Here is a 26,392-nt window from a genome sequence, read left to right on the forward strand (position 1 = left end):
TTCAGGAGACAGCCAGCCTGCGCGGAAAGGAGGGAACACAGCAGGGCCGAGGCCGCCGTCCTGAGAGACACCTGATGGCACGCTGGCCCTTGGCTGGTGTCTGGGACCTCGGCTCTCAGGGTGTCCCCGTCACCAGTGAACTGACAAGGCTGGTTTTCCGCACCTAGACTGTCTGCGCGGACCCTGTGGTTTATGGTGGACGCCGGCTTTCCTTCCGGGAGTCTGGCACATTGCTGTGTGCCAGGCGGAGGGCATCCACATGGGCAGCCCGCGGATACAGCCCTGAGCTCTGAGCCTCTCCTGGGCGCCCCTGGGCTGAAACCTCACACGCGTGTGGCTGCATTTTCATTGCTGGGGAAGAGCGAGCTCCGTGCGGCCCCCGTGGGCGGCGGAGAGCACGGAAGCCTCACACGGATTCTCTGGACCTGCCCGTGTCTCTGTCCCTTATGATTCGGCCGGTATCCTCACCGTGTCTCTAATAAATCTCAGCCATGAGCACAACTCGGCCTGAGTCTCGGGAGTTCTAGCGAATCTCAGAATGATGGGGTGGTCTTGGGGACCCCTGACAGTCTCAGGATTTAAATTTGGGAGTGATCAGCATGTAGGAAAAAACCGTAACCACGTGACCGTACAAGATTTCCAGCCCCGCCCCCCACCAGGAAGAGTGAGTAGGACCCTGAGGATCTCCTCAAGTTAGGAGTGAGCGGGGGCCAGGAACCACGAAGGAGGGGAGGACTCAGGCAGCCAGAGAGAGGAGTGTCTGCAGACTTAGCAAGGTCACTGCCGGCCTTGGCCAGCAGTCCTGTGGGCAGTTGTGGGGAGAGCTGGCTTGTTAGGGGGTGAGGAGGGTGGAAGGAACAGAGAGGGACGTGGGGAGGTGTAAACATATTGTTTGTAAGACAAAAAGAAAACTCGATCACTTGTTTTCTCATTGTATTAAGTGCCTGCTGCACGACAGGCTCTAGGCCAGACGTGAGTGATGCAGTGAGCACAGGGTGTGGTCCAGACCTCATGGAGTCTGTGGTCCGGGCTGAGTGTTTGAAAAGCAAAGTGCACGAGGCCTTGTGGGTGTTGCATCTAACCCGAGGGCTTCTTTGACTAAGTGACTTTGAATGTGGGAATTGATGAATAAGTAGGAATTTGTTGAAGTCAGGGGAGTAGAAAAAGGGAAAAAGGTCATTTCAGGCAGAGGGAAGAATATATAGGGGCTGAGGACCTTGAGAAGGTGGAGGGCTCTGGTTTCTAGAAGGGATTGATTCTGACCGGCGGAAATACCTCAACATGTAACAGAAAAAGGAAAAGAGGGTAGGTTTTAAAAGAATACATAGAGCTACAGGTAAGGCTGAGGACTGGCGGTAAGCCACTGAGCTTTCTTGTATGATGACTTTCATTCCCTTGTGGGGCAGGGTTTTGTTTTGTTTTGTTTTGTTGTTTTCATCCCAACCCTTTTCTGAGATCTAGCACATTTGGGGGCTAGAAAAATAGAAGGGATCTTTGGTAATATAACACATGATGGAGAAGAGGGAGACATTCTTTCAGCATCATAACACACCAGAGGTGGGCGAGCACGGGGGAAAGGCTGCTGTCATTGTTGTTCTTGGTTCTGTCCCCATGAGGGCTTTTCCACCTTCCCTTCCTCCACCCTGAGATCTGAAGTTCAAGCTCCCTGCAGCAGTGAAACCAGACAGAGTGGAATAACTGATAAATCATGTCAGGGAACAAGCACAAGGAAAGGCGTTACTCTGGGTGGGTGGTGGAGAACAGAGGGGTGGACAAGGATGACGGGGTCGGGAGTCCTGGATGCCTAGAACCTGATGTGCTGTGCCCTGGAGGACCTGGGAGATTAATTTAATAAGGTCCTGAATCTCTGCTCTCCGACGGACTTGATAGTCACTGGAATATGCCTCTTGATTCTAAAATAAGGCAGAATCAGGATGTTCCTCTAGACTCGAGTCTGTAGCCTGGCCTGTCAACAGTGAGACCGTGTCCCCTCTCTCCTCGTATCATGGGAGATGCAGTGTTGGGTTCTGCTGAGTAGGTGGTGGTGAGGTCTTCCACTCACAGCAGGACCATGAGCTTGTGAGGAGAGTGGAGAAAGTGGAAGATATTCTTGTAGAGAAGCAGCAACAGAGCCGACGAGGGAAGCCTGTGTGGGTGGCTGGTCAGAGCTTTCACTGGAGATGCCACCTTCACGGTGGTCCCACATGCTCGGGAGTGTGGAGCCTGGTTGCCAGAGTCACAATGGCGAGCCTCAGGCAGCGGGTGGAACGGTCTTCGTGGGCTCTGCTGTGGAGCCCCAGACAGTCAGCAGGGCAAGGAAGGTGGGAATGTTGGAAGATCAAACTTGAGGTGCTGGAACACGGACTTTAAGCACACAGGGAAAGAAGAAACAGAGGCAGAGAGATAAAGATGGGGATGTGTGTATGGGGGGCCGTCAAGGATCTGGGGTCCCTGGAATAAGTGTAAGGGGAGCAGTGAAAGGTCAGGAAGGGTCGTAAATTGTGGTTGGGGGGCAGGATATTTAAATCTATGACTTCAGAGATGGAGAACTTGTGAGGAATAAATAAGCGAGTTCAGGATGTGGTCTTCGGAGGCCCACACTGACCTTCGTCATCACCGGGTCCCTCTCTTTGATGCGACATTCACACGGCTTTTCTCTCTCCTTTTAGCCTCGGATGCACCTCTCATCTCAGCTACGCTTTTTCCACTTTCTGGTCCAGCAAGAGAAACTCACAGCATCTTTTCTTACTTCCGGAGAAATTTATTCCACATGTGTCTGATTCATTTGCGTTTACAGAAACTCAACATCTCCAGTGTCCAAAAACCCTTTCAACTATTTTTTTCTTCCCTTTCTTAGAAACAGGAAGTTGTGTTTGGCTGAGGACAAACTCTTTCAGTGCCCCTGGGACTTACAAGTTGTTTGGAATGAGGAACGGTGAGGGCTGGGGAAGACTCTTCTCTCCTTTCCTGGGGCAATTGTGCGTCTGCCAGGGGCAGGCTGGGCAGCTCGTGGGGATGGAAGACTAGCCAGAACTTTCCTGTCTCTCGTCGCTGAGCCCCAGGCCTGAGGGAAAGTATGTCCTAAAGGAGACACAGGTGCGTCTGAAGGCTCCTGTGTTCGTCTCTTCCAGCACTAGCATCTCAGCCCAGGCTCTACTTTTGCACTGGGTCTCATCTTTCTCTTCCCCATACTTGAGCAGGGTCTTGTTTTGGGGGGTGTGGGTTGGCTGACACTACCGGGAAGGTGACACTAGCCGGGAAGGCCCACTACCTCCCCAGTGGAGTATCAGAGAAGGTCCCCATGTGAAGAAGCAGGAACAGGGCTGTAACGGGGCGCACCTGTTCTGATAAGCCTGGCCGGGTTGTTGGGAAGAAGTGTTGACCTGAAAAGCAGACAGGTGCCTGGGAGGGGCTGAAGTGGTGCCCGCGAGGCAGGGGCAGCCGGGGGTCACAACCCAACCTCCCTGCTCCCTCAGCGCTCCAACTTCCAGTTCCCTTTGCGAGTTACTTCGTTTTGTTTGGAACTGTTTTGAATGTAAGGTCGATCTGACCACAGTACGTCTCTAGTGATTACCTAGGTTGAACCAGCAAAAACATCAGCTTAGGATGGTGCCTTCTTTCTCTGTCGCATTCCGCGGGCAGCTTTCTCGAAGCTACAAGCTCAGCGGAGGACCACGGGGAAAGGTGCCGTACTAGGAGAGACCTTTCTCAGAAAGACACGCCGTCCTGCAGCCGAGGCCACCACAGGCAGTGAACCCCGGTTTGCGTGCCTCCCGGGCATGGGTACCACTGCCCCTCTCCCCTCCTAGCACTCACGGGCAGTGCCTGCTCAGGACCCTGGGCTGGCTGAGTGTCTAATCGACGGTGGAATTAGGGGAGGAGGGCGCTGCTGGGGATACACGTCTCTCCACTCCGCACGGAGCAGAGCCTGGGTGGAGGAGGACAGGTGTCGAGACGGTGATTTAGCCTTGCCTAAAATGCTGTCTTCACAGTCTTCGTCGCGCTCACCGCATCTCGTGTTTGACTTTGGCCGTGTACTTAGTAATCTAGCTTCAACTCACCCTAGAGGTGAGAGGAAGTGACGCGACTATGGCAGGAGAAATCTGGAAATCCAAGGATAGCCCTGCCCCTGATTCTCTTGGGTAAATTCCATGTTTCTGGTCACTCTTATGGACAAACCATTCCTCATTCCCCAACAGCCATGGGTGCCCTGCTGCTTCCCGGAGGGGCTTGAAGATCCGAGGCATAGCACACAGAGCCGAGATCGCTGTGGGCCCGGGAGCCTCTTTCCCTGCGACCAGGGGAGACTCGGACTCTGGGGGACTCAGGCTGCGTGCGAGGGCCTGGCGCACAGCAGAGGTACCACCTCACTTCACAGCCCTGAGAGTGAAGCTGTGACAAAGCCACTCTATTTGTCTGGACCACACAGAGATATGACAACAAAGCAAAAGACAACATATTCTTAAGAACTTTCCTCTTGTTCTTGTCTTTTTTGTTTATTTGTTTGTTTTGGTGGTGGTAGGAAGCCTTGGTAAAAATGAAGAGGGCTCCAGGGGAAAGCAAGAAGCACTAATGTTTGGATGCTAAGACGGAGGAAAAGTCCTCAGTAAGAGGGTCCACTGGCTAAAATGCCCAAACACGAAGGATCTAAAGCCTAGCAGACGTCATCAGAGAGCAAGGTGTGGAGCTGGTGGGAAGACATTCCCATCACCCCTGGGAGAGAAGTGCGGTTTACTAAAGCGGGCCGGGGGACATGCTTTTGTAGATTCACAAAACCCTCTGGTCAGCTATAGGAGAATAAAGGGCAGAGAATAAACCCCGGACAAGGATTCACTTGTCTCGCGCACAGAGGTTGGAAATGGACTTCGATGCTAATGTACCACCTTTGAAATATTTCGGGCAGGAGCTCGGAGGATCCAGAGGCATGACCAAGTTACCTGCTGAGTCAGGGCCTTGTGGGCTTTCGCGAGGAGGCACCACCACCATTTCTGCGAGGAGCTCTAGCTGGAAAATGCAAGCTCTCAGCAGAGGAAATGCAACCTTCCCTTCTCTGGGCTAGAAGGGTGGTCATGGTAGGCTGGGGGAAATGATGGCATGGTCTCTCTCTGCAGATCTGTTTTCTGAGTCCCCGAGCTGCAGCTGTTGAGTTTCCAGACACAAACAAGTATTCTGTGAGCCTCGCTGAGCCCACACAGCAAGGAAGAGCCAAGCTGGATTCCATTCTGCTTTGCACATCAGCAGCCCAGCTGCCAGCTGAACTCCAGGGCAAACTCTGTGCCTGGTAATGATGCAGGCTCTAGGTATGGCACAGCTGGAATGGCGTGGGTGGTTAATGGGGACACACCTGGCCTTGATTATTTGGGGGAGAGTGAGAAATGGAAGGAGATGCAGGGTTGCAGGAACATACGATCAATCTCAGTAAAGCTGGTTCACAGCAAGGACAGATCTGGCTTTCCTGGTTGTCAGCAACGTGCCGGTGTGTGTGACTGTTTATGCTTAGGTAAGCCCGGCCTCCCACTCACTAAAAGCCGGCAGTCAGGGAAAAGTGGTCAGCTGTGTCCACGGCCACCGTGTAGGGTGTGCACCACACGAAGACGACCAGCTGAGGGCATGGTAGGGGCTGAAATCCCTGCCTGTTTGCCCTGCCGGTGTCCCAAAGGCCTGAGTCCTCCCAGTGGGCACCTTTTCCTCATTTACACAAGGGCTCCATGTAGCATCCTCTCTGCCCAGGTCACTTTTTACTTGAAGGGGTCTTGAGAGAAAGCTAAAGGGAAGGACAAGATGGGTGGGGTCAATGGTGACAGGAAAAGGGACGATGCAAATTTAGATATTTTCCTCCTTTTCCCTAGAATGTCATTTCTTGAGGTCGTCTGTTCCTTTTCGCCCACTATGACCAAGGACTGAGCTCCCTCTACACCAGACCATATGGAAGTCGAGCCGGGGGCTTCATCTGACCAGGAAGAGATGAGGTGACATGGAGGGAAGATGGGACTTGGGAGGCTCTCAGGCAGGTTTCAGGTGGCTAGTGGGGAAGGTCAGGCTATGTAAAAGGGCTGATTGGGACAGTTGCAATTTGTCTGGGTCAAAAGAGTTGTGAGCTGGGAATGACATTTGGCGTGGAGAGAAGGAGCTGAGGTCATTGGGATGATGTTACTTAGAAACAGGTGCAGCATTCCTCAGATGCGAGGAGAATCTTGTATCTCTGCCTGGTCAGTATGTAAATGTGAGGATGAGGACATATGCAGAGTGGAGCAGCATGGGCTTTCTCGAGAATAACGTTTTGTTACCTCAGAGCTGGGAGCTTCCACTAGAGCAGTGGTTCTCAGAGTGCGGCCCCCAAACTAGCAGCCTCCATGTCACCTGGGAACTTGTTAGAAATGTGGATTCTCAGGCCCCTGACCCGCTGAATCGGAAACTCTGGGGTGGGGCGCAGCCATCTGTGTTTCAAGCAGCCCTTTAGATGACCCTAATGCCCACTAAAGTTTGAGAACCACTGGTCTAGATTATGCAGATAAAGACTTGCCTGAATGACCTGGATTCAGCAGATGTGAGAACTCGGGGGAGGCCTCAGAGGTGCAGGCAAGGTGCCAGCTTCCCTGGCTGTGCTCAAGGTGAGCCGACCTAGTTTTAGCCTCTGTCCTTGGGCCCTGGGTCCCCTGCCCTTTCCAAAGCAATACCGAACCAGATCAGACCACTCCATTGGCGCAAGATCACACTTTAGTTCAGAGACACATTTGCATAAATACTTGAAGTGGATCCACCCCTGCAGGTGGGAGCCTGAGAACACAGGGCTCTCCACAATCCTGCGACTCGCAGCCCTCCAGGCAATGGGTTTAATACTGAAGACACTCCTGGGCATTTCTGAAGACAGTTCAGGGTGCAGCTACAGTGCTTGCTTTGACACTCACAATCCACCCCTACTCCACATCTCTCTTTGACTAAGTTTTTCCCCTCTGAGGTAGATTATTTAACGAGGGAACCAAGTAGAAAAAACTTTTTTCGTTTAACTTTGTTAGTCCTTTGCAAACAGGCTGACCAAGTCTTCTTTTTGGGTCCGTAAGAGTACTCTTTACCTTTTAACCTATGCCCTCTACTTGAACCCAAGCAAGGTCCAACCCACTAGATAGTAGACTTTAGCATCTGTGGTCTGTCTCCTCTCCTCTCCTCCCCCCATGGATTCATGCCCAGCTGCAGCAGTGGGGGACCTGGGTAGGCAGGCCACGCCACCCCCAGACGTGGGGTCACCGTAGCGTGACCCTGGTCTGCACCCCGTGCTCCGAGTCCATGAGCATAAGCCTGGCCCGCCCGCCGGATCACGGGGCGCACGGCTGGCTTCCGCACGGCTTGGCATCCTCAGGCTTCAGAGCCTCGTCGCAGGTGGTGGAGGCCTGGCCTCTGGGGTCGCGGCACTCCACCGCCCGCCGCTGCCAGCCGGCCCCGCAGCTGCTGGAGCACTCAGACCAGTCTCCCAGGACCCACTGCGCGTTGAGCAGGGGCTGGATGACGTTGGTCGTCGCTCTCTCTTTGCTGCTGTGCATGCTGAAGTTCACGTCATTAGGGACAAAGAAGGTATACTTGACTTTGGGGGGAAAGAGCTCCCCAGGGGCTGTCAGGAGCTGCACGGTCAGGGGCTCAGGCAGGGGCCAGAAGCTCTGCAGCCGCTCCAGGGAGGTGATGGAGCCGCTGTACTTGAGGATGGTGCCCTTCACCAGGATGTCCTGTTCCACAGCGGAGATGGCCAGGTTTCCATTGAGCAGGTACTGCCCGTCGGCCGTCTTCAAGGCCAGGTAGTTGCCGTCGTTCTGGACCCCTGGGTGGCTCCGCTGTTTCACGTCGATGTTAGTGGCGCCAGCTGGGATGGTGACGATGTCATTGTAGCCATAACTATGACAGGAAGACACCTTTAGGACCCGTGGCTCCCCAGCCCGGTGCTCAGGAAGTCAGCATGCGGGGACTGGGGGTGGGCGGACAAAAGTTTGCTAGCAAATAAGGAAGTAGTCGCCCCAAAGTGCTCAGTAGATTAGCTGCTGAGGCCGACAGGAACACTTGGTACACCGGGACCTTTGCTCGGCCTGGGAGCTCTATTTCAAACGTCTGGAGTTTAGATCTCGACAATAGCACAGAGGGGAAGGCAGCCTAGAGGGGCTGAGCGCTGAGCCGTTGCTGCCAAACCTGGGCTCTTGGCTGAAAAGAGATCTCAGGCACGTGCAGCTCCTTGCACTGGTATAAACTTTGCTTGGCCACTTTCATCCCAGAGCTCACACCCATGTGGAAAAATCTGATCCACACACCGATTCCAGAAGCTGACCAGATGGACGCCTCACGCCACCTCTTAGAGTCCATCAGTTGCTGGGATTTGGTTATCGTGGCTCTAGGGCAGGAAGCAGGGCAACACAGCCTGCTCTGAGGAGGCTTCTTCTGGGCGTGCCCAGTACCATGAGCGGGGCTGTCTGGGGTGCTGGGATGCTGTTTGGGGAAAACGTTTCAACCTTATTGTGGGTCTGGGGCTTTACGTGGGATGGAGAAACCTTAATTCTTCTTCTTCTCTTTTGGGGCAGAAGTATTTGGTTTCGTGGGCTGGGAGGGAAGGGAGGAGTACTGAGGAGGACGGTCACTCTGCTCTTTGCTGCCCTTGCCTCACGCCCACTGGGCAGCTGAGAAAGGACCTCAGGCCCCACGTCTAATGCCTGACAGCGCTCTGGGAAGGGACTCAGTGCCTGACTGTCCCACACCCCGTGCTGCTTTTTTCTATATCCTTTGAGTTTAAATTTGAAAAGACTCCTGAGTTGTCTGCTGTAGGCGGATTCTGTTTTCTGAGGCTGATGAGAGGGGAGCGAGCGAGGGAGCCAGCTGGGGGCGCAGTGTGGCCGCAGGCCCTAGCCCTTCCTCCCAGGAAGTGTGTGTGGGACAGGAAAAAACCGCCCAGGAGTGGATAAACCTAGGCTCACCTCTGGCCGCCATGACCTACCACTGTGACCTTAGAAGAGTCACGTAATCTCTTTGTGCTTTAGCTTCCTCATCTGTAAAAGGGGAGTAACGGTCGTGGCCCCGGTAGACGTATTTTAGGAGTCCGTCGAGCCCACAGAAGTGAAAGCACTTAAACAGATAGATATAGGAGCTTTATGAACGTGTGGCTTTAAGGTGTGAGAAAGCGTCTGGAGTTCTCAGATCCATGAAGCCCTGAGGCTGCCAAGACCCCCCCTGTGGGCCCCCGTTTCTGAAGATCCACCTGCAGAAAGGGCAGGGCCCGTCAGATTAGGGTGAAATGTCCTTCCCACAGCAGGCCTGGAAGAGCTGCTTTCTGGCAAAGGTCCCGGTTACTCAGTGTAGCTCTACTGCCAGTTGACTCAGAGAAGACACATCCCTATCCGTGTGGCCTCTGGCTGCCCCGAGAGCCGTCATCTCTGCGGGCCAGACCCTGGGCCAAGTGTTCTGCCCATCTCGTGCCTCGTCACAGCGACTCTGAGATAGAGAGGACACCGCGCTTTATGAAGAAACTGAAGCTCAGTGCTCCACGGGGATGGAGTAGCAGCCACAATTCAAACTTAGGCCCCTGTGACTCCAAAGCCCGGTCCGCTCGCGCAGCTGGGGACACAACTTCTGGGGAGACCCACCTGGAGGGGTTGAGGGAACCGGACACCTTCCTGCACGAGTTGCCTTTGCCGCCGCACACGCCGCATTTGTCCAGCTTCCTAGGCGAGTCCACCACGTGGTCACAGCCGGCCTTGACGCACTGGCCACGGACACAGATGGCCAGAGTCTCGGGCCCGCACAGGGTGCCGTCGATCACCTGCAGTGGGGAAGGGAGGGGGGCGGTCAGAGGGCCCAGTGAGCACTGACGCCGCCCACTCTCGGGCTCAGGCCAGGGGGCCTTCCTCCACACCTGTGCACCTGAGTTCCAGAAGGATCCTCACCTTGGTTTCGAACACTTTGAACTCACTCCGTCCCCGGGCTCGGCAGAACAGCTTGCAGCGGTCCCGGGGGGACACCCCTGCGTACTTCGGGACCCACTGCAGCAGGTTCCCATCCACGTCCGTGTAATTGTAGGCATTGTACTTCTCACACTGCTGCTCCCTGAAGCTTTTCCCTAAAATGAGGGCGAGAGGGCATGGAGTTAACAGGCTGAGCTGAAGCAGGGAGGACCCCATGGGAGAAATGCCGAGATTCTGGGCACACTTCTTCCTCCCGGACTTGACCCAACCCGAGGACACAGGTCCAGTGTCCCCTGGCCCCAACTTTCCTAGACACCGACTTAAGGCCTGACTCACGGGGCAAGGAAAGGAGCAGCCAGCCTCAGCTGGGCTTTCTGGGGAAAATAGTCTTCCCGTTTGGGGAGAATATTAATTCTGCTTTACAGATGAATACATTTAGGTGGGGACAGGGGAAGCACAGAATGACACGTGGAGTTATGTTTTGGGGCCTCTGCTGATCGTGATTTATCTTGACCTCCGTGGACATGTGGCCAAAGGCTCCCAGATCTACATCTCTAGTTCTGACCTTGCCTCTCCACCCCACCTGCTGTAATTCTGGGTCTCTCTGGGGGAGCTCCACTTGTAGATGCTGCAGTGACCTCCAGCTCAGTGAGGCCCAACTCCATATGGTTTCTCTGTATGAAGAACTGGCTGGAGTTTCATTTGGTGATGCTACCACATTCCAGCCTGAGACCGGAACCCTGGTATCTTCTGAATATTTGCGCATCTACATCCACTATTTCCAACCTGTCATTGAGTCCTGTACTCTTCTCAGGACGATCTGTGATTTTAAATGTCTCCTTCCCACTGTCAGCATCTTGGTCCACTGCTCACAAGCCAAGGCCTGTGGTTTCCTGTGAGACTTGGTGCCCAGCCTCCGACACACAGCCTGCTTCCTCTCCCGTCCTGCTGCATGCTGCCTCCAGAACAATCTGTCTGAAGTAAGACCTGGGTTTTTCCCTTCCATAATCCTGAAGTTAAACCCGCTCTTACTACCAAGGCTCTCCACGCCAGCTGCACATCTGCATGGTCTGAGGAGCTTCAAATCCCAGTTGGCCATGCACTCCTCCTGAGATTCTGAGTCAGGACACCTGAGGCGTCTGGGCCTCTGTGTTTGGAAAAGCTTCCCAGGTGACCTGATGGGACAGCCAGCACAGAGAACCTCCTGAGGCTATTTTAGCTTTTACGCACCCTTGGCTGGCCTGGAAACGCTGGCCCGCTCTGCTCAGCTGTGCCCTGGGGGGGGGATCCTAGCCCCCATTGCAGCACGGCCTCCTGCACCTCATCCCTGTCTCAGCCCTCCAGGCCCCGCTCAGCCCTGACTCCCCAAGAAGCTTCCGGCCAGGCCAGGCCTCTCCTCGCTCTGGATTCCTTGTCAGTCTGGGGTCTGTGCCTCACAGATTGACCTTTAATTGCTCTGTAAAAGGGGTTTGGATCTCTAACAAGATCTGCATTTCCCTGAGGAAGAGAACATGCTTCTTATGTCATTATAACACCTATTCCAGTTCTACGCACACAAGAGGCACCAAAACACTCACTGACTGAGATGGCTGGTCCCGGTGCACCGGAAATCATGGTATCACCTATGGTTCGTGTCTACCTCATGCCTATATTCATTCCCTTCCCCTTTCTCTCTCTCTCATTCCCCCAGGAACGCTTCACCCGTGTGCCAGGCAGACTCTCACGGTTCCAGGGCAGAGTTTCTAGAGCTTCCTGCCGTTACTGATCCTCCTCATCTTGCAAAACTGCAAAGCCTCCAGATTCCCTCATTAGACACCATTCCAATGCCAGTATGCCTCTGCGCTTGGATGCATCTCTCTGCTTGTCGTTTGCTGCCTGCCAATAATTCCTGGGGCTGCACAAGGGGAGCTGGATGGGATGGTGGGGAAGAGACCTGCAGTGGTTTGCTCTCCCGTGGTCTACTGCCCCTGCGTTAATGTGTGGGCTTTCTAGCAGGCACTGGGAAGGACGTCCCCAGGAGAGGCAGAGGTGGGGCTGCTTCCCAAGAAGGGGCCGCCAGGCAGTTACCACGCTCCAAGGGGAGATGGGCAACTCTTCTCAGGGGGACTGTGCCCTAGGGTCAGATGCAGAAATCTTCCCTCCGCCCTGAGCTGGATGTTGGCTGGAAAGATACTGGAGGTTTGGCTCTGACCCTGGCTTTGGAAAACGCCTCCATTCTGCATACAGACGAGGGTTCAGACGTTATCCTAGACGCTCGCCCCTCTGCAAAGCCCTCCCCCAGCTCTAATGAATAAGTTTGGTTGGGAGTGACGCCCTCCATCTCCGCATCTTGGAAGACCGGGGCAGTGTCTCTCCTTGACTCTGCCAGGCTCTCCCCGGACAGGGAGAGGTGTCCTGGGTCACCACGGGCTGCTCTCAACCATTTATGTCTGCACCCAGGAAAGCTCTGTGCCCGGGAGACCCCCGGACTCCTCTGGGGATCTGCTGCAGGCAACACAGCAGCTGCTCTGGCCGGTGTGGCGATTACCATCAGGGGGGCACTCCTCCGTGTGGCACGACTGGTACTTGGCTCTCCGACCCAGGCAGTATCTCCCTCCGTTCTGAGGCTCGGGGTCCTCGCACTCGCGGTGTGAAAACTGTACTCCTCCTCCGCAGGTCCGTGAACATTCTCCCCAGGGTCCCCACGGGGACCAGCCTCCATCCACCACGGCCTGCAACACACAAGGCTGAGCTGAGTGGGGAGCAGAGGGCAGGAGGCCTCGGCTCTTGGTGTGACCTCCTCGCCTAGTTGCGCCCGTCCTGGTGCATGCTGTTCGGTAAACTGCCTGATTCATCTGTGCAGGGGGCTGTTTGGCCCATGCACCCGTGGCTCCTGGATCACAGTCTGTGCTGGCCTTGCTCGCGGCTGGCCCCTGCTGTCTACAACAGTGCCTTGCCCTTTGTAAGGCGCTCAACAGGAGTTGCTGAGTGAAACACTTTTATGGGAATAAGGTTGGGTCTAGCGCAGCGGTTCTCCATCGGCCGGGACACGTGGCAGTGTTCGGAGACCCTGTGGTTGTCACAGCTGGGCAGGGCGTAGGCTGCTGGCCTCGAGCGGGTGGCGGACAGGGTGCTGCTAAACATCCAGCCACGAGCACGACAGCCTCCCACAGCCAGGACGCACGCAGCCCAGATGCCACCAGTGCTGAGGCAGGTAAGTTCTGATCTGAAGGACTCATCTCTAGGAGGTGTGGCCACTAGTCTGCCAGCTGCCAGGTAGGATGGTGCTGGGAACTAAACTAGAGTTGCTTCCAACTTTACAACTGACCCTGAGGACAAGGCATTGCCTTGGGTAGGTTCATTAAGTTTTCAAAATGAAAATATTTTTTTAAAAGTTGCAGAAGTCATACGTGCTCATATAAAAAATGAAAAATACAGAAAGGTATAAAAAAGAAAGTAACGCTTACAAAATACCACTACCCAGATGAAACAATTGACATGATTTTCATCAATATCCTTTTGTACCTTTGCTCTGACTATAGAATCATGAAGGTGCCAGGTTTTATTTTACACAGATATGATTCTGTCATATACATACATACACACACACACACACACACATATACAGTATTTTATGATCTGTCTTTTCCCCTTGAAAATAGGGGATAAGCATCATCCCGTGATCATTTTCTGGCCACCTTTCCCTGTACTGGGCTTGGCTGTGGTGCTGGGAAAGGTTGGATGGGCTCCCTCCCTGCCTCTCCCCTCAGGAACGTGTGAAGCACACGCTACAGGACAGGGTTGGGAGAAGCTCAGTGTCGGGGTGTGGGCTGGGAGGGGGCTGAGAATGAATCCGTGGATCCTGTCCTGGCTCAGGCTTAGAAGAAGCATGTGGTTTCCCCGCCCCCGCGGGCTCCCGGGCCTCAGTGCAATGGAAGCACCCCCCGAGGACAGCCCTCCAGAGGGTGAGCGCACAGGCCACCCTGGTGATTCAGAGCTGGGCCAGGCCCAGGCTGCGAACCCGGTGGATGCTGTTTCACAGATGGCTCAGTGACTCGCAGAGAAATGTAATCAGCCTCACAGTTAGGACGTATTAAGAGCAGGGCAAAGAAGCAAATCATTTAAAAACTCTCACTGGCACTGCCTTGCCTTTCCTTGCGAGTTTACTCTGCCAGGTTTTCTCTGCCTGGTCAGACGTGATCTGATTCCTCCTTCCCTCCTCCTTGAGCAAGGAGTTCCCACAATTACTCTCACTCTCCTGACCCCTAGCTATGCATTCGGCTCCGACACGGGTAGGATAGGAATACCTTCCCCTCGTTCTTGATTGGATGTCCCTCCTGTGCTGTCACGCTACCTGTTTATTATAGAATTCATAACGGCTTCTGTTTATTGCGTCCCCACAACTGCTTTTGCACTGGAGTGTTCCACACCTAGCACCAAGCCTCAGGTCGACTCCGCGGCAGCCCCAGAGGCGGAGTCCCCCAAATGCCCGGAGCCCTGCTGACGTCATCCATCGGCTCTGAGTACAGACTTGAACAGCTCCTCTCGGCTTCGGATAAATATGCTTTGCTTTGTCCAGAGGTGAATGATTTTCCCTCAGAGTTGCCCCCAGGCCCAGAGTCTCTTAGTTCATGGATCTCAACTGTGGTTTCCTCCTTGGAAGCAGCTCTCCCTCTCCCTGTCCCCCACTCCCAGTGGCCGTCCCTCACCTTGGGCTTCTCTACTTCCTCCTCAGGCAGGCAGCTGCCATCCAAGCAGAGGCTCCCGGGCCCGCAAGGCGTCCCGTCCGCCCAGGGCAGGCTGCCATTCTTCGTGTGGCAAAGGGGCTCGGCGCCATCCATGTGGCACCAGAGCTGGGCACAGATGTCCTGAGCAGAGGTGTTGGGGCAGTGGCGGAAGCCCAGCCCAAAGATCTGCTTGCATTGTTGGTCCAGCTCGTAGAGGGCCCTGCGGCCTGGGAGGCCTGTGGGCAGAGGCAGGGCCGAGGTAGGGGCGTCCAGGAGACAGTCTCCTGTGGAGGAAGCAGAGGAATAGGAAGAAGGGTCCCCCCAATCACACTCGAGGCCTCCTTGACCTCCACCTACAAACCGTCAGCACTCAGTCATCCACAGAAGCTCCTCCAAGTTTAGACCATCAGTAGCAATTTTTTGTTTTAAGGGTTGCATTTCTTTTGGTATCCAGAACATCTTATATGCATTCAGTGTCTACCTAGGGAAGGCCAGCTAATTGTAACACTAACCTACGTCACAGTATAACTGGGGATGTAAATGGACTCTTAAAAACCAGGCCAGGAGAAATAAAGCCAAAGTATTGATGTTGGACAATCTATTATTTTTGTATCAAGAATCAAGAACCAGTTGTATAAAAATGTCATGAAGAACTTAGGGGTAAAACAGGAATAGAGACACAGACCTACTGGGGGTAGGCTTGGGGATATGGGGAGGGGTGGGGGCTGTGACAGGGCCGGGGAGAGGCATGGACGTGTATACACTGCCGGGCGTGGGGTGGATGGATGGTGGGGGGTGGCCGCGTGGCGCGGGGGGATCGGCTCGGTGCTTTGTGGCCGCCTGGAGGGGTGGGATGGGGAGGGTGGGAGGGAGGGAGTCGCAGGAGGGAGGGGATGTGGGAACAGATGTATGACTGATTCACTTTGTTGTAAAGCAGAGACTAAAAAAAAAAAAAAAAAAAAAGAACCAGTTGTGTTTTCACTGCTTTACTCAACAAGTCAGGCTGTCTTCACCAAGCCCCTCGCCCCACTCCTTGCCCTCACGGGGCGCTTCCTGCCTCTCTGCCATTTGCACGCTACCCTGTGATCTATCGCTCCAGCCAGAAGCTCCCTTCTCCCCTCTGCACGACAAAAATTCTTCCATTCCTTCGAGCTCTGTTCGAACCCACCTCCTCCAGACAGACCTTCTCAGACTACTTCCACCTGCTCTGTGGGATAATCGAAAGGGGCTGCTGGAAGCTGGGCCAAGGAAGGGCATGCTCTGTGGAGTGGTCTGAACACTGAGCCCGGCGGGGTGGCGGGGACATAGCTCCGGAGTCTCTCCCAGGCCGAGATGTCTGCGCTGCAGGTGCCGGCTGCCAGCCAGGGAGGAGCCTGGGGGACCTACCGTGCCCGCCGTCCAGGAGCTCCGTGAGGTACATGGCGCTGCAGGGGGACCAGGGCAGCGTCTTGTTCAGGTGGACGAAGAGGGGCGCCATCATGTGGTGCTTGCCCAGGGGCCCGAAGAGCCGAGCACAGGGCTTGGAGTCGTCGTGGGGCATGCTGAGGACGTGCCCTGGGGAGGACGAGACCCGCGGTCCACCCAGCGTCGCCACTGCCCTCAGCCATCCGCCCAGGGGACAGAGGGCCTCTGAAGGCCTACGCAGCACCAGCTCCCCGAGGGACCACCACAGCGCTCCGCTTATTCCTCAAAGACTGTTCCCGGCCCACCGTGCCTGGCTCTCCTCTCCCAGGAAGCTTGCTCAGAGCACCAGGAACACCGGGGTCCCTTTATTTTCTGCCGGCGCCTGTGCGGATTCACACTCGTCTCAGTCATTCGCTAGCTGACCTTCCAGAATCCTGACTGCTTAGCTGGGATGCGGCCCCACGGCTCTACCTGAGCACTAGCATTTCCCTGGTGACCTCTGAGGATGGCCCCGTGCTCAGGGTGGGGGTGGAGACAGCACGAGGGCAGAGTCACCCTGCCGGAACGAAGAGGGGTGGCCCCGAGAGGCGGCAGGGTCCTGGGGGGGCCTCACCGGCTGGACTCGGGAGGGCGGGTCCTCCCACCCGGTCCAGCAGCCCAGGCCTCTGGTGTGGCGAGCCTTACCGAGCTCGTGGGCCAGAGTGTAGGCCGCCTGCAGGCCCTCGTCCTCGATCACGGAGCAGCTCTTGCTGGGGTCACAGATGGTGCCAATGTCCGCCACGCCCAGGGTGTCACACAAGCCCTCCTTCCCGCAGAAGTTCTGCTCGCGGAGAGAGCGGGACGTGAGGACAGACACAGGACGGAAACCCTTCCCATTCCTGCGCCTCCGGAGACGCAGGACACGTTTTAAGCCAAATCCCTATTTCTCCTTGTGTGTCGGCATGTCCTCGGGCTGCCGGGGACTCGGAAAGCTTGTCCCGGGAGGTGGGAGAGCCTGGCGGTGGTTAAGGGTGTGGACCCCACAGCGAGGTGGCCGGGGCCTGACTGCGGGCGCTGCCACGGGGTGGCAGCTCTGTGCCTCGCTTTCCCCAGCTGTAAAGTGGGGCTAAAAAACGCAGCACTCGCCTTGGGGTTGTGCGTGCGGCCTGGGGGGTGAGCAGGGTCTCCACACATGATCACACTTGCTGGCCTTCAGGAAGCCATCTGTTTAAACCACACCAGGGAGATGGGCAGGCCTCCTGCCATTGGGGACATCTTGAGGGGACCCCCTGGTTACCTCCACCGGCTTTAACCCCCACTGCAGCTGGACCTCCTGTCTTAGTTCCAGATCCACATCGCTCTCTGGGCAGTTTGAGCCCGTTTCCTCTTGTTATGACCTCAGCAGACAGCTGGTCACAAACTTCTGGAGAAGAGCCCCCACGAATTCCTCTCCTTGCCTCGCAAATACCTCCTACATGTCCTCGTGACCTCCTCCTTCTTGTCCACACACGAGGCTCCTGGTGTCTAGCTGGGGCCAGCAGGGAGCCGGTCCCCGTGTCTGGTCCCCTCGGCGCGCCCTCCCAGCCCGCCCCCGGTTCCCAGAGGCCCCGGACCTGTCTGGTGAGCAGGATGGCCGTGTCAAAGTGCTCGGGGTGCCGATCGCTGGGCTGGTTGAAGCGCCGTTGCCAGCGGCAGAAGTTGCGCAGCGTCAGCCCGCCGTTGTCGGACACCTCGGGGCCCCATCGCTCATCCTCCACGATCAGCACCTTCACCACCATCAGGTTGATGGAGTTCCTGATGCTGGGGTGCTTGTAGATGTGGGCCGCCACAGACATCAGCGTCAGGACGTGGTTCTGCAGGAAGCAGGGGTGGAGAGGGAGGGGGAGATCTCCTGGCTGCCACCCGCCCCTGCCGTCACGCCGTTATGCACCCTGTGTGCTGGGCCTCGGTACATAGCACCTCGGTGAAGGCTCACCAAACCCCCGAGGCCCTGGCATTACTTCCCTTCACTGTACCTATAAGAAATTCATGGCTCAGTAGGTGGCCCAAGGTCCCAGAGCCAGTGTGTCAACCAGCGTGTGAACCCAGAACGCCTGGCTCCAAAGCTTAAGTGTTTAACATCCTGACCAGCCACATGTGGCCACGGACATCTGAATCCATTAAAATTCAATAAAATTAACATCCTAGCTCCTCTGCCACACTGGCCCCATTTCAAGAGCACCCATAGCCGTGTATGCCTCGTGGCTACTGCATCGGACTGAGCAGACGGACTATTTCCATCATCACGGAAAGTTCTTCTAGTGGACTGCACTGGTTATTCTACCTTAACCTTGACACCAACCGTCTCCCTGCCAGCCACCCATCCCCTCTCCGCCCTCAGCCCAGAAGCAATTATCTGAGCGCCCAAGGTTAAAATCCGTCGAGAATTTTCCTGATGTCTGCTGGGGTAACCCCTACTCTTCAGGATGGGAAAACTTTGCTCTGATGGTCACTCCTAACAATAGCTTCTCTGCACCAGTCACAGATGGTACACGTGTCACCTCATTAAATGCTCACAATAACTCTGGGAAGTAGGGATTGTCATCCCCATTTCACGAACGAGGAAGTGGAAGTTCTCACAAGTTAAATAACTTGTCGACAGCCGCGCAGCTCTTAAAGCTGGAGTGCCAGCCCAAGCGTGTCTGTCTCTGAGGTCTACGCTCTTCTCAGTAAGCTTCCCAGGGCTTGGCCTCCTGGCTTCTGCCTGGACAGCCCAGAGGGTTTATTCCCCTCTGCCTGGGGTGGGAGAGAATCGGGTGGGTCGCTGAGACCCAGGCGCTCAGGCTCCCACTGCTTCCGGTCCCACCAAGGCCAGCTGAAGGCGTTGACATCGGTGCTTGGCTGCTGCCCCAACCCTGGGCTGCCAACTGCTCCCAAGGCTTTGGGGGAGGCCCGATGGGGCTCACTCTTCCGCCTCCAGGACCTCCAGAAGGGAGTCCTCCTGGATGACTTCACAGAACAGGAGACGAATGGGGCAGAGGCATACGGGCCTTCAGGCCTCCAGCCAGGGGTGCGGCCAGCCCTGCTCCCTGCTCCCTAGGGCGCCACCTCCTGTAGCCTCTCTTTCTTCCCTCCTGTGTTCTGGAAGGTGGCAGAAAAAGGAAGGAGAGGAGGGTGAAAGGCTAGAGACGGACATTCCATGGGCTGAGGCCATGTGTGCGAGTTCTAGACGAATCCCATTGTGTGTGAATGGGATCTGTCTGTTCACCTCGCAGGCAACCAGCCAGATATTTTGTAAGCCCTACAAACAGGGGTTGGCAGGTTACTTAGTGTGTCAAGCACTCCAGCTATGTTTAGGCTGATGTAAACATCTTATCAGCAAAGCTGAAACTTGGCACCAGCCCCTGGAGTCAGATTCCTGAGGGAAACAAGCAATCACATCAGTATGCAGCTGGGGGCAAGGGCTGAGGACTGGCAGCTTTCTGGGACTACTTCCTCCAGGCCTCTGCTGCGTCCGGGGTCTCCTACCCCAGGAAGGACCAGGGGCCAAGTCCGGAAACTTCTTCCGAGACAACCTGAAGCTCTCCTCACAGGAGGCCTTCCTTTCAGTCCCACCTTCACAATCTCAAAACTGGGGAGCTGACGTCTTACAAAGAAGGTGAGAAGATGAGAGATGCCAGATGCTCCGAAGCAGTCCCCAAAGGCTCAGAATAAGGAACGGAAGACCTAAGGTTTCAGAAGGGTCTGGTTCCCAAGCTGCCTGGTCAGACTAGCAGAGACCATGCGATGGGCACGTCCCCGATGAAAACCAGAGGTGCACACGTACAAATTGCTGCACAAAGGCTGGCACGGGGGGGGGGCGCATCCCGACACTGAGATTCTTGGAGTCTGCTTGCTTGAGTTCAGGCAGCTCACAGCATCTTCTCCCGACACCGAGGAACAACTGGGGGGCTGAGCTGGCTTGAGAGCCGTTTCCCTTCCAGGAGGTGGCTTAGACGGGAGGACATTTGAAGGTCCTTCTGGCTGCTTTCTCAGAAGATAATTCCCATCGCAAGAGGGCTGCCAGGACTGTGTGGGCCAGAGTTTCTGTTCAAGTCCCCGGTCCTGGCCCGGCGCCCCTCCCCTTCTGTCTTGCCTCACTGCACTTTTGGGGACGGGATGCTCTAGCCACCATCAGCTCCTCTGAGGAACGGTGGCCCGGCTGCCTGTGCATCTGACAGCACCCTGGGGGAAGGGCCACCGGGCCTGGGTGGGTGAGCGGTCGGGAGTCTGTGAGCCCCCGCTTCTCGGTCCATCTCCTGGCCCAAAAGGGCAGGCCTGACTCAGTCCCACAGAGAGTGGGCCCAGGAGCCAGTCAAGGAGAAGGTTAGCTCGCTTGCTCTACCGCGCCCTGTCTATTTATACCTCCCTGTGCACCACGTGGGTGCGGGCTGCGGGCTGCAGCAGGGCCCCCAGCAGACAACCGCCCCACAGCCAGGTCGGGTAGGTCAGAGCCCAGGGCCAGCCGGGCCGGGGTGGTCACACAACCCGACTCTGGAATGGCCTGGGGATCTCCTGCCCTTGGGTCTCCTTACGGAAAGGTGGGCACTTTTCAGGGGGCCTCCTTCTCCATTGGCGCCCCCAGGACCTGGAGGAGCGAAAAGACACTCCGCCAGCTAGGCTGGAACATAGCCCTCTGATTCTCTGAGACACAAACAAGGAGATCCCTCCCCCGGAGCTCCCTCCCGTGCAGCCGAGGCCAGCTATGGCGGGAGTCTGGCGAAGGCTGGGCCCGGGCCAAACACACTTCCAGCAGCGCCTTCTCTTCAGAGCGTCATCCCTGACGCTGTGGGCCCCGCGCTCTCCTCGCAGCACGCCTGGGAGAGGCCGGGAGAGGAGGGGTGGTGCCGTGCAAACCCTGCAGCCTCAGCAACGGGGCCATCCCTCTCCCTTCTGGCATCTCTCTGGGGCCTGAGACTGCTGGGGAGGAGGGAGAAGCAAAGGGAGAGGAAGGAAGAGCTGGAGAGAAGACAGCGTCCTGCACAGATGTCCTTCATCCGTCCCCGTCCTCCAAGCAGCGAGGGGCAAGGCCACGTCGCCGAAGCACGCAGTTACCGGCACCACAAGGGGCCCAGTGGACACAGTCCAGGCAGAGCAGAGGCTGTGTTGGGTGCGACAGCACAGCTGGCAGGGACCGCCCTGCCCTCCTGCTCTGACAAACGCATCACCCAAGGCAACTCTAGCGCCAGCCACGCTCCGCCGAGCACCTACTGTGTGCCAGGCTCTGGGTCAGGTGCCTTCCGTATTTTACCATCTCCTCCAGACACTGCCAGGACATCGGTATAACTGTGCCTGTCAGGCTGGTGAGGAAATCGAGGTACAGAGAAATGGGTGACTCGCTCAAGGCCACTCATGACTATTGCCTGTCCAAGTCTATGCTCTTCATCACGGCACTGACTACCACCCTCTTTGCTGCTGCAAGGAAAACTGCAGCACAGCCCGAACAAAGCATTCAAGCAAGCCAGCCAGGGTGCCCCTGATGTTGTCTCTGCCCAACTCCCCCCCCCCCGCCCCCCCCCCGGGGGGGGGAGGGGGAAGTGGTGAATCAAAGACCGTTGAATACTAGGGCCTTCTCTTTGGGAAATACTTCATAGAGTCCATCATTCTGACGGCAGCAGACCAAAGGGATGGAGAAGACTTGGTCTTCTGCCAGTGGGGGAACATACTTCACATGCATATAACGTGGCCTGTGGAGACTCGGGCATGTGTCTGTTTCTGTTATTATCCAAAACAGGACACTTTTCAGAGTGAAAGATGAGACTATTAATAATTATGCCAGAACGAACAGGCCTAGATGGAGGCTGTGCTGGGCAAGCCGGGGTACTTGGCCACTTCGGGTATTAGGGCTGGCGGGGGAGACATTTCCCCAGGGGGCAAGGGCAAGGGGAGATGAAATGGCTGTGACTTGGCCCTTCCTGGAAACCACCTGCTAGTAGCCTGAATCTTGGGACTCCTCTGGTCTTCTCTGGGGGCCCTCCCTGCTCAGCAGCGAGTTCAGAAGCTCAGCCTGCAGCTGCTGCCCTGGCAGGACAGCTTCCCAGACCAACCATGGGGCGCAGCACGGTCCCCACTCGCCCCTCTCCTGCTCCAGTTTCATCCAGGGAACAATTAGCTGCGGCCGGATGCAGACAGAGTTAACGGTCTCTTCCGAGGTGGTCCCTGCTTTCAGAACGCCCCTTTTGTCTGAGCTCCTTAACTCTGAAACCAGAGAAGAAGGTGGGAGACAGGGCCCCTCCTGTCAAGGGATTGACTGAACTCAAGTGTCTGGGAGACTCCCCTGTCGCTTAGCAGCGAGACCAGCCTTGTGTGCGGCTGATTCTTTCTCTCGGCCTCGAAGGTGGTTCCTTTTCAGCACTGGGCCTCGCGCTGTGGCTGGACGTCTCTGGGCTGCTGGGTTCAGTGACCCAGTCCCACAGCGTGGATGATGTTAGGGGAGCCGGGGCCTCAGAGCCTCCTGGTGCTCAGGAGGCGGCGTGGCTCAGTGACGCAGCACCGCACTCGGGTGCTGCGAGAGCTGGCCTCTCTTCCTCTGCCCTTTCACAGGTACGTCCACCCAGGTGGCGCGTGGAAACCACTCTGCAGATTGAGCACGCTCAGCGGTGGTGCTGAGTTCACGTGGTGCTGAACTTTCCAGAAGACTCACCATGAAGCAGCCTCATCGACGTTTAGGCTAGAATCGATGACCTAGTGCAGGCGCCTCGCTTCACAGGTGAGGGGGAGGGCCCTCTTCATCCTCCTCACACACCCCCGTTGCCGGGACACCCCGAAGCTTTTTCCGTCTGTATGAATGAAGTCTCCAGGAGGCCCCTCGGAGAGTTACTTGTAAAGAACTAGGCTCCATTTTGGGAGGTGGGTGTGGGCAGGCAAGGTCGTGGGGAACCGGCCCTTGACATCCACTCCTGTCTTGGCTGAGCCCGGAAGCCCAGGAAATGGAGCTGAGAAGTTCAGGTCTGCTCTGTGGCACCTCCATAGCCGGTGAGCGGTCGGAGCAGAGGGCCAGGGGCCGGTCATAGAGACAGCTGTGTCTCGGCCCCTGCCCCACCCCAGCGCGGTGACAGCAGGATGCAGGCAGTGACGTGATGAGACCAAGGGGGAGTCGGCCGGGCTGGCCCCAAGGAGAGAGGGAGCCCCCCGCCCGCCCAGGGAGAGGACCTCAGTCTTCAGGGTGCCCGATGCCTATTGCGACGCGCTCTCCGGGCCCGAGGGAGCTGGCTGCTGCAGAGGTGCCAGTCTGTGAATGGTCCAGAAACCTGTGTGTGCGCACGGGAAATAGATGGGGCAAGTGTGATCTGGGTCACCCAGCCAGGGGTCATACGAGGGTGGAAGTGCTCCTGCGAAGAGCAAGTCAACTTGTCTGGTGCAGCAGACCTGGGCAGAACCCAGCCCAGCCCCCGGCTTCAGTGGCTTGGGAGCCCTGGCGGCAGCAAGCACGTCTGCTTTCAGAAGGCTCTGACATCCGGAGCTGCCGAGTGTGTGCTGGAGGCAAACAGACAGCATCTGAAGTGTCTGGGCGTTGAGCTCAGAGTGAGATGGTAGGAAAACGCCAGGGAGGACATTCTGGCTCTGAAGACCGCAAGGCAAATTTCTTTTTCTGCTGCTGCTCCATGTCCTTGTTGGCTTTCCTACCTCCTGGTTCTCAGGCAGCTGTCAGAAAGGAGTCGTGCACGGGAGGGGCTGAGCCCCTCAGCTCTGGGTTTGCGATGAATGTGCTTTCCGATGGAGCCCCTGGTAGCTGGAGTAGCCATCCTCACCCGAGACGGGAGAAGCCCACCCCCCTGCCGCCCTCTGGAGGACTTGCTTGCGGAAAGGAGTCAGGGAAGGCGGCTGGTGCCTCCCCCTGCTCTCATGGAAGGCAGGGAAGCAGATACTCAGTCAGTGCAGACCCACAGTCCCGGGGGGCAGACCGCACTGACGGCTCCAAGCCGCCTCCCCGTGCTCTGGGAGGACCGAATACCGGGACAGGCACATGGAGCCCAGGGGGCTTTAACGGCCCGGCAGCAGCCAGGGGAGCGGCCAGCTCTTCCCACCCTTCCATCTAGAATGCATTTCCCGGTGACTGCAGAGTGAGAAAGCTGGGGCGAGAAGCTGGGGGGCCGGCTGCACCTCGTCTAGACTATGCTGCATAGGGGATGCCGAAGCACTCGGTGCCCGCAACAGCTGGGCACAGGCCGAGCCTAGTATAGGGTCCCAGCCAAGACTGCCATCACCGAAAAGGCAGCAACTGAGCTGCAGCAGCGGCCAAGGTGCCTTTTTCAGGAAACTGTGACCGCTGGGCAGGTCAGTTCTTCTCCACCGCGCACGTCTCTGGTTCTGCGCTCCCCCAGGGAGGAGAAAGCGCAGCCTCTCCTGGAGCCCTTCCACTTCACGAGGTGTTGGGGTGTAGGGTGACACACACACCTCCTGCTGATTCTGCACCATCTTGGAATCTAGTTGGAAATGGCCTGGCTACAGGAGCTGTCCCCTGGAATCAGCTTTCCTGCCCCAGCTCGGTAGAGAGCTGTGTCTGGGCGGAGAGCTGCTTGGGCGGACCAAGGATAGTTCTGGCTCCACCAGGAACATTCACCAGAGGAGTTCAGATCCCCACCCCCTTCTCCTTCCCTTTTCCACTGAAGCTTCAGTTTCCCGGGCTGAGCCCCCAGGCAGAAATTCTGTTCCCCTCCCTTGTTGTGCTGATGCCGGCACTGCCAAGTTCTGCCAGGGCTGAGTGCCAGGTTGGCAAGGTGTCCGTGCCCCTGATCAGAACCAGCTGGGCACACAGAAGTTGGGCAGCCCCTTTCCAGGTTCAACTCCCTGCAGACAATGTCTTTTACTTATGGCGGCCTCAGTTCTGTAGGCAGAGGGAATCTTTCCAGCCCAGCTGCCTCTCCCTGGGAGCCTCCCAGGTCTGGAGACAGCAGAGGGCGGGGAGACGTGGGGGTGGGGTGGAGGTTCTCCCCAGATGTTCACTTATCATGTCTGTTGGGAGGGGCAGGTGTCTGGGGCGGGGGCGGGGGGGGGCTTTAAAACCCACTTTCAGTTCAGGATGTGAGGGAGGGGGGTGAGCAGGGAGGAGGAAGCCCAGGACCCGCGCTCTAAGCTGGAAGGGACGCATGGGAGGAGCCGGAGGTAGCCCAGGTGTCAGGGGTCAGGAAAGGAGTTACTGGGCTTGCTCAGAAAGGGCAGAACCTTGTCTGGGGTGAGGAACGGGCAGGGTTTTCTCAGAGGGACGGAAAGGGAAGAATTTGGAGACTCTGGGAGGTGACCGGCGTCTCCGGGCAGAGCGAGTCCTACCTGCAGGTCAGCTCCGTAGAAAGCAGCCATGGACGCATCGGCCACCAGCAGCGTTTCCACGAAGCGAGCCTCAGACACAAACCGCCTGGTCCTACTCGTGGCCCCCAGGGTCGGCGGCGGCTCGCTGGCGCCTTCCGCCTCCTCGTCTTCGCCCTGCTCGTCGTCCTCTTGCCTCCGACCCTCTCCCTTCTCCTCCCCCCACTCGGGCGCTCCGGGCCAGGGCTGGGCTTGGGCGGCGGCTGCGCGCCCGGGCCGCCAGCGCTGTAGGAGGTGCGGCTGGTGCAAGGAGCCCCCCGCGCCCTGAGGCTGGATGGTGAACTCCTCGCCGTCCAGCAGGAAGGAGCCGCTCAGCCCGCGGCACAGGCTGACTGCCGCCAGCGACTCGGGCTCCCCGTTCACCGTGCCCGAGAAGAAGCAGCCGCGCAGCTCCTGCTCACCCCCGGCCGCCCCGCCGGAGCCCCCGAGGCGCTCGACCTTGAACTCGGGCGCCAGGAAGCTGGCGTCGGGCGCCAGGCGCAGCTCGAAGTCGCGGCCGAAGGCGGACAGGTGGAGTACGAGCTCGCCCGCGCCGCCCGGCAACCGCGTGGGCACCACCAGCGCCGAGGCCGGCCCCCCGCCTCCAGGCCTGGCCGGGGCGCCGCGGGCGAGCGGCGGCGGCGGCAGCAGCAGCAGCAGCAGGAGCGGCGGCCACCGGGGGGCGGCGCGGGGCATGGGGGCTGCGGCTGCGGCGCAGGCGATGGAGGAAGCGGGCCCGGCGCGGGCAGGTGCTGGCGGCCCGGCCGCTGTCCCCGCGGGCAGGAGCTCGGGCGGCTGGCCGGCCGCGTGGCCGGTGGGCGCCTGGCGGCGGCGGTCCCCGGGCGGCCCCTCCGGCTGGCGGCGCTGCCGCTGCTCCCGCGCCCTCCCGCCCAGCCGAGCGCGAGCAACTGGCTCCCCGTCCGCGTGCGCGTCCTCCGCCCCTGCCTTCTCCCCACCCCGGGAAGCCCAGAGTGGGCTGCCGAGCCCTTCGTATTTATACTTCCTTCCCGGCTTTGACATAAGAGGTTTATTTTTGATCTCTCACTATTCCCGTTTCCCCTCCCCTGG

At 57.4% G+C, this 26,392-nt stretch overlaps 1 protein-coding gene and 1 long non-coding RNA gene across 4 annotated transcripts; one reads left to right on the forward strand and one right to left on the reverse strand.

The window, feature by feature from the left end:
* Window positions 1-1,211: 1,211 nt before the first annotated feature.
* On the forward strand, window positions 1,212-15,339 carry LOC132494482 (uncharacterized). Its single transcript, XR_009533073.1, has 4 exons — window positions 1,212-1,305; window positions 5,112-5,300; window positions 5,850-5,969; window positions 11,623-15,339. It is a non-coding gene; the product is annotated as an uncharacterized LOC132494482 (long non-coding RNA).
* On the reverse strand, window positions 6,700-26,392 carry ADAMTS8 (ADAM metallopeptidase with thrombospondin type 1 motif 8). 3 transcript variants are annotated; one of them, XM_060105651.1, is made up of 9 exons: window positions 25,310-26,390; window positions 17,635-17,874; window positions 16,727-16,862; window positions 16,025-16,192; window positions 14,621-14,922; window positions 12,460-12,643; window positions 9,915-10,087; window positions 9,615-9,790; window positions 6,700-7,884 (listed from the first exon to the last, which is right to left on the reverse strand). In XM_060105651.1, the coding sequence occupies exons 1-9, from the start codon at window positions 26,342-26,344 to the stop codon at window positions 7,314-7,316; spliced, it is 2,985 nt and encodes a 994-aa protein (XP_059961634.1). In that variant the 5' UTR covers window positions 26,345-26,390; the 3' UTR covers window positions 6,700-7,313. The 3 variants fall into 3 exon arrangements, with proteins under 3 accessions (XP_059961634.1, XP_059961636.1, XP_059961637.1); XM_060105654.1 differs by lacking the exon at window positions 6,700-7,884 and adding an exon at window positions 9,107-9,462 and having other exon boundaries at window positions 25,310-26,391; XM_060105653.1 differs by lacking the exon at window positions 16,025-16,192 and having other exon boundaries at window positions 25,310-26,392.

The sequence above is a fragment of the Mesoplodon densirostris genome, chromosome 7 (assembly GCF_025265405.1).
Source record: "Mesoplodon densirostris isolate mMesDen1 chromosome 7, mMesDen1 primary haplotype, whole genome shotgun sequence".
Classification (NCBI taxonomy): domain Eukaryota; kingdom Metazoa; phylum Chordata; class Mammalia; order Artiodactyla; family Ziphiidae; genus Mesoplodon; species Mesoplodon densirostris.

Coding starts and splice junctions, on each gene's coding strand:
- ADAMTS8 (XM_060105651.1), bottom strand. CDS start 26,344: ATGTCAAAGCCGGGAAGGAAGTATAAATACGAAGGGCTCGGCAGCCCA. Junction 14,923..16,024: donor GCTCCTGGACGGCGGGCACG/GTAGGTCCCCCA, acceptor CTTCCTCCACAG/GAGACTGTCTCCTGGACGCC. Junction 10,088..12,459: donor GGAGGAGTGCCCCCCTGATG/GTAATCGCCACA, acceptor CCCTCATTTTAG/GGAAAAGCTTCAGGGAGCAG.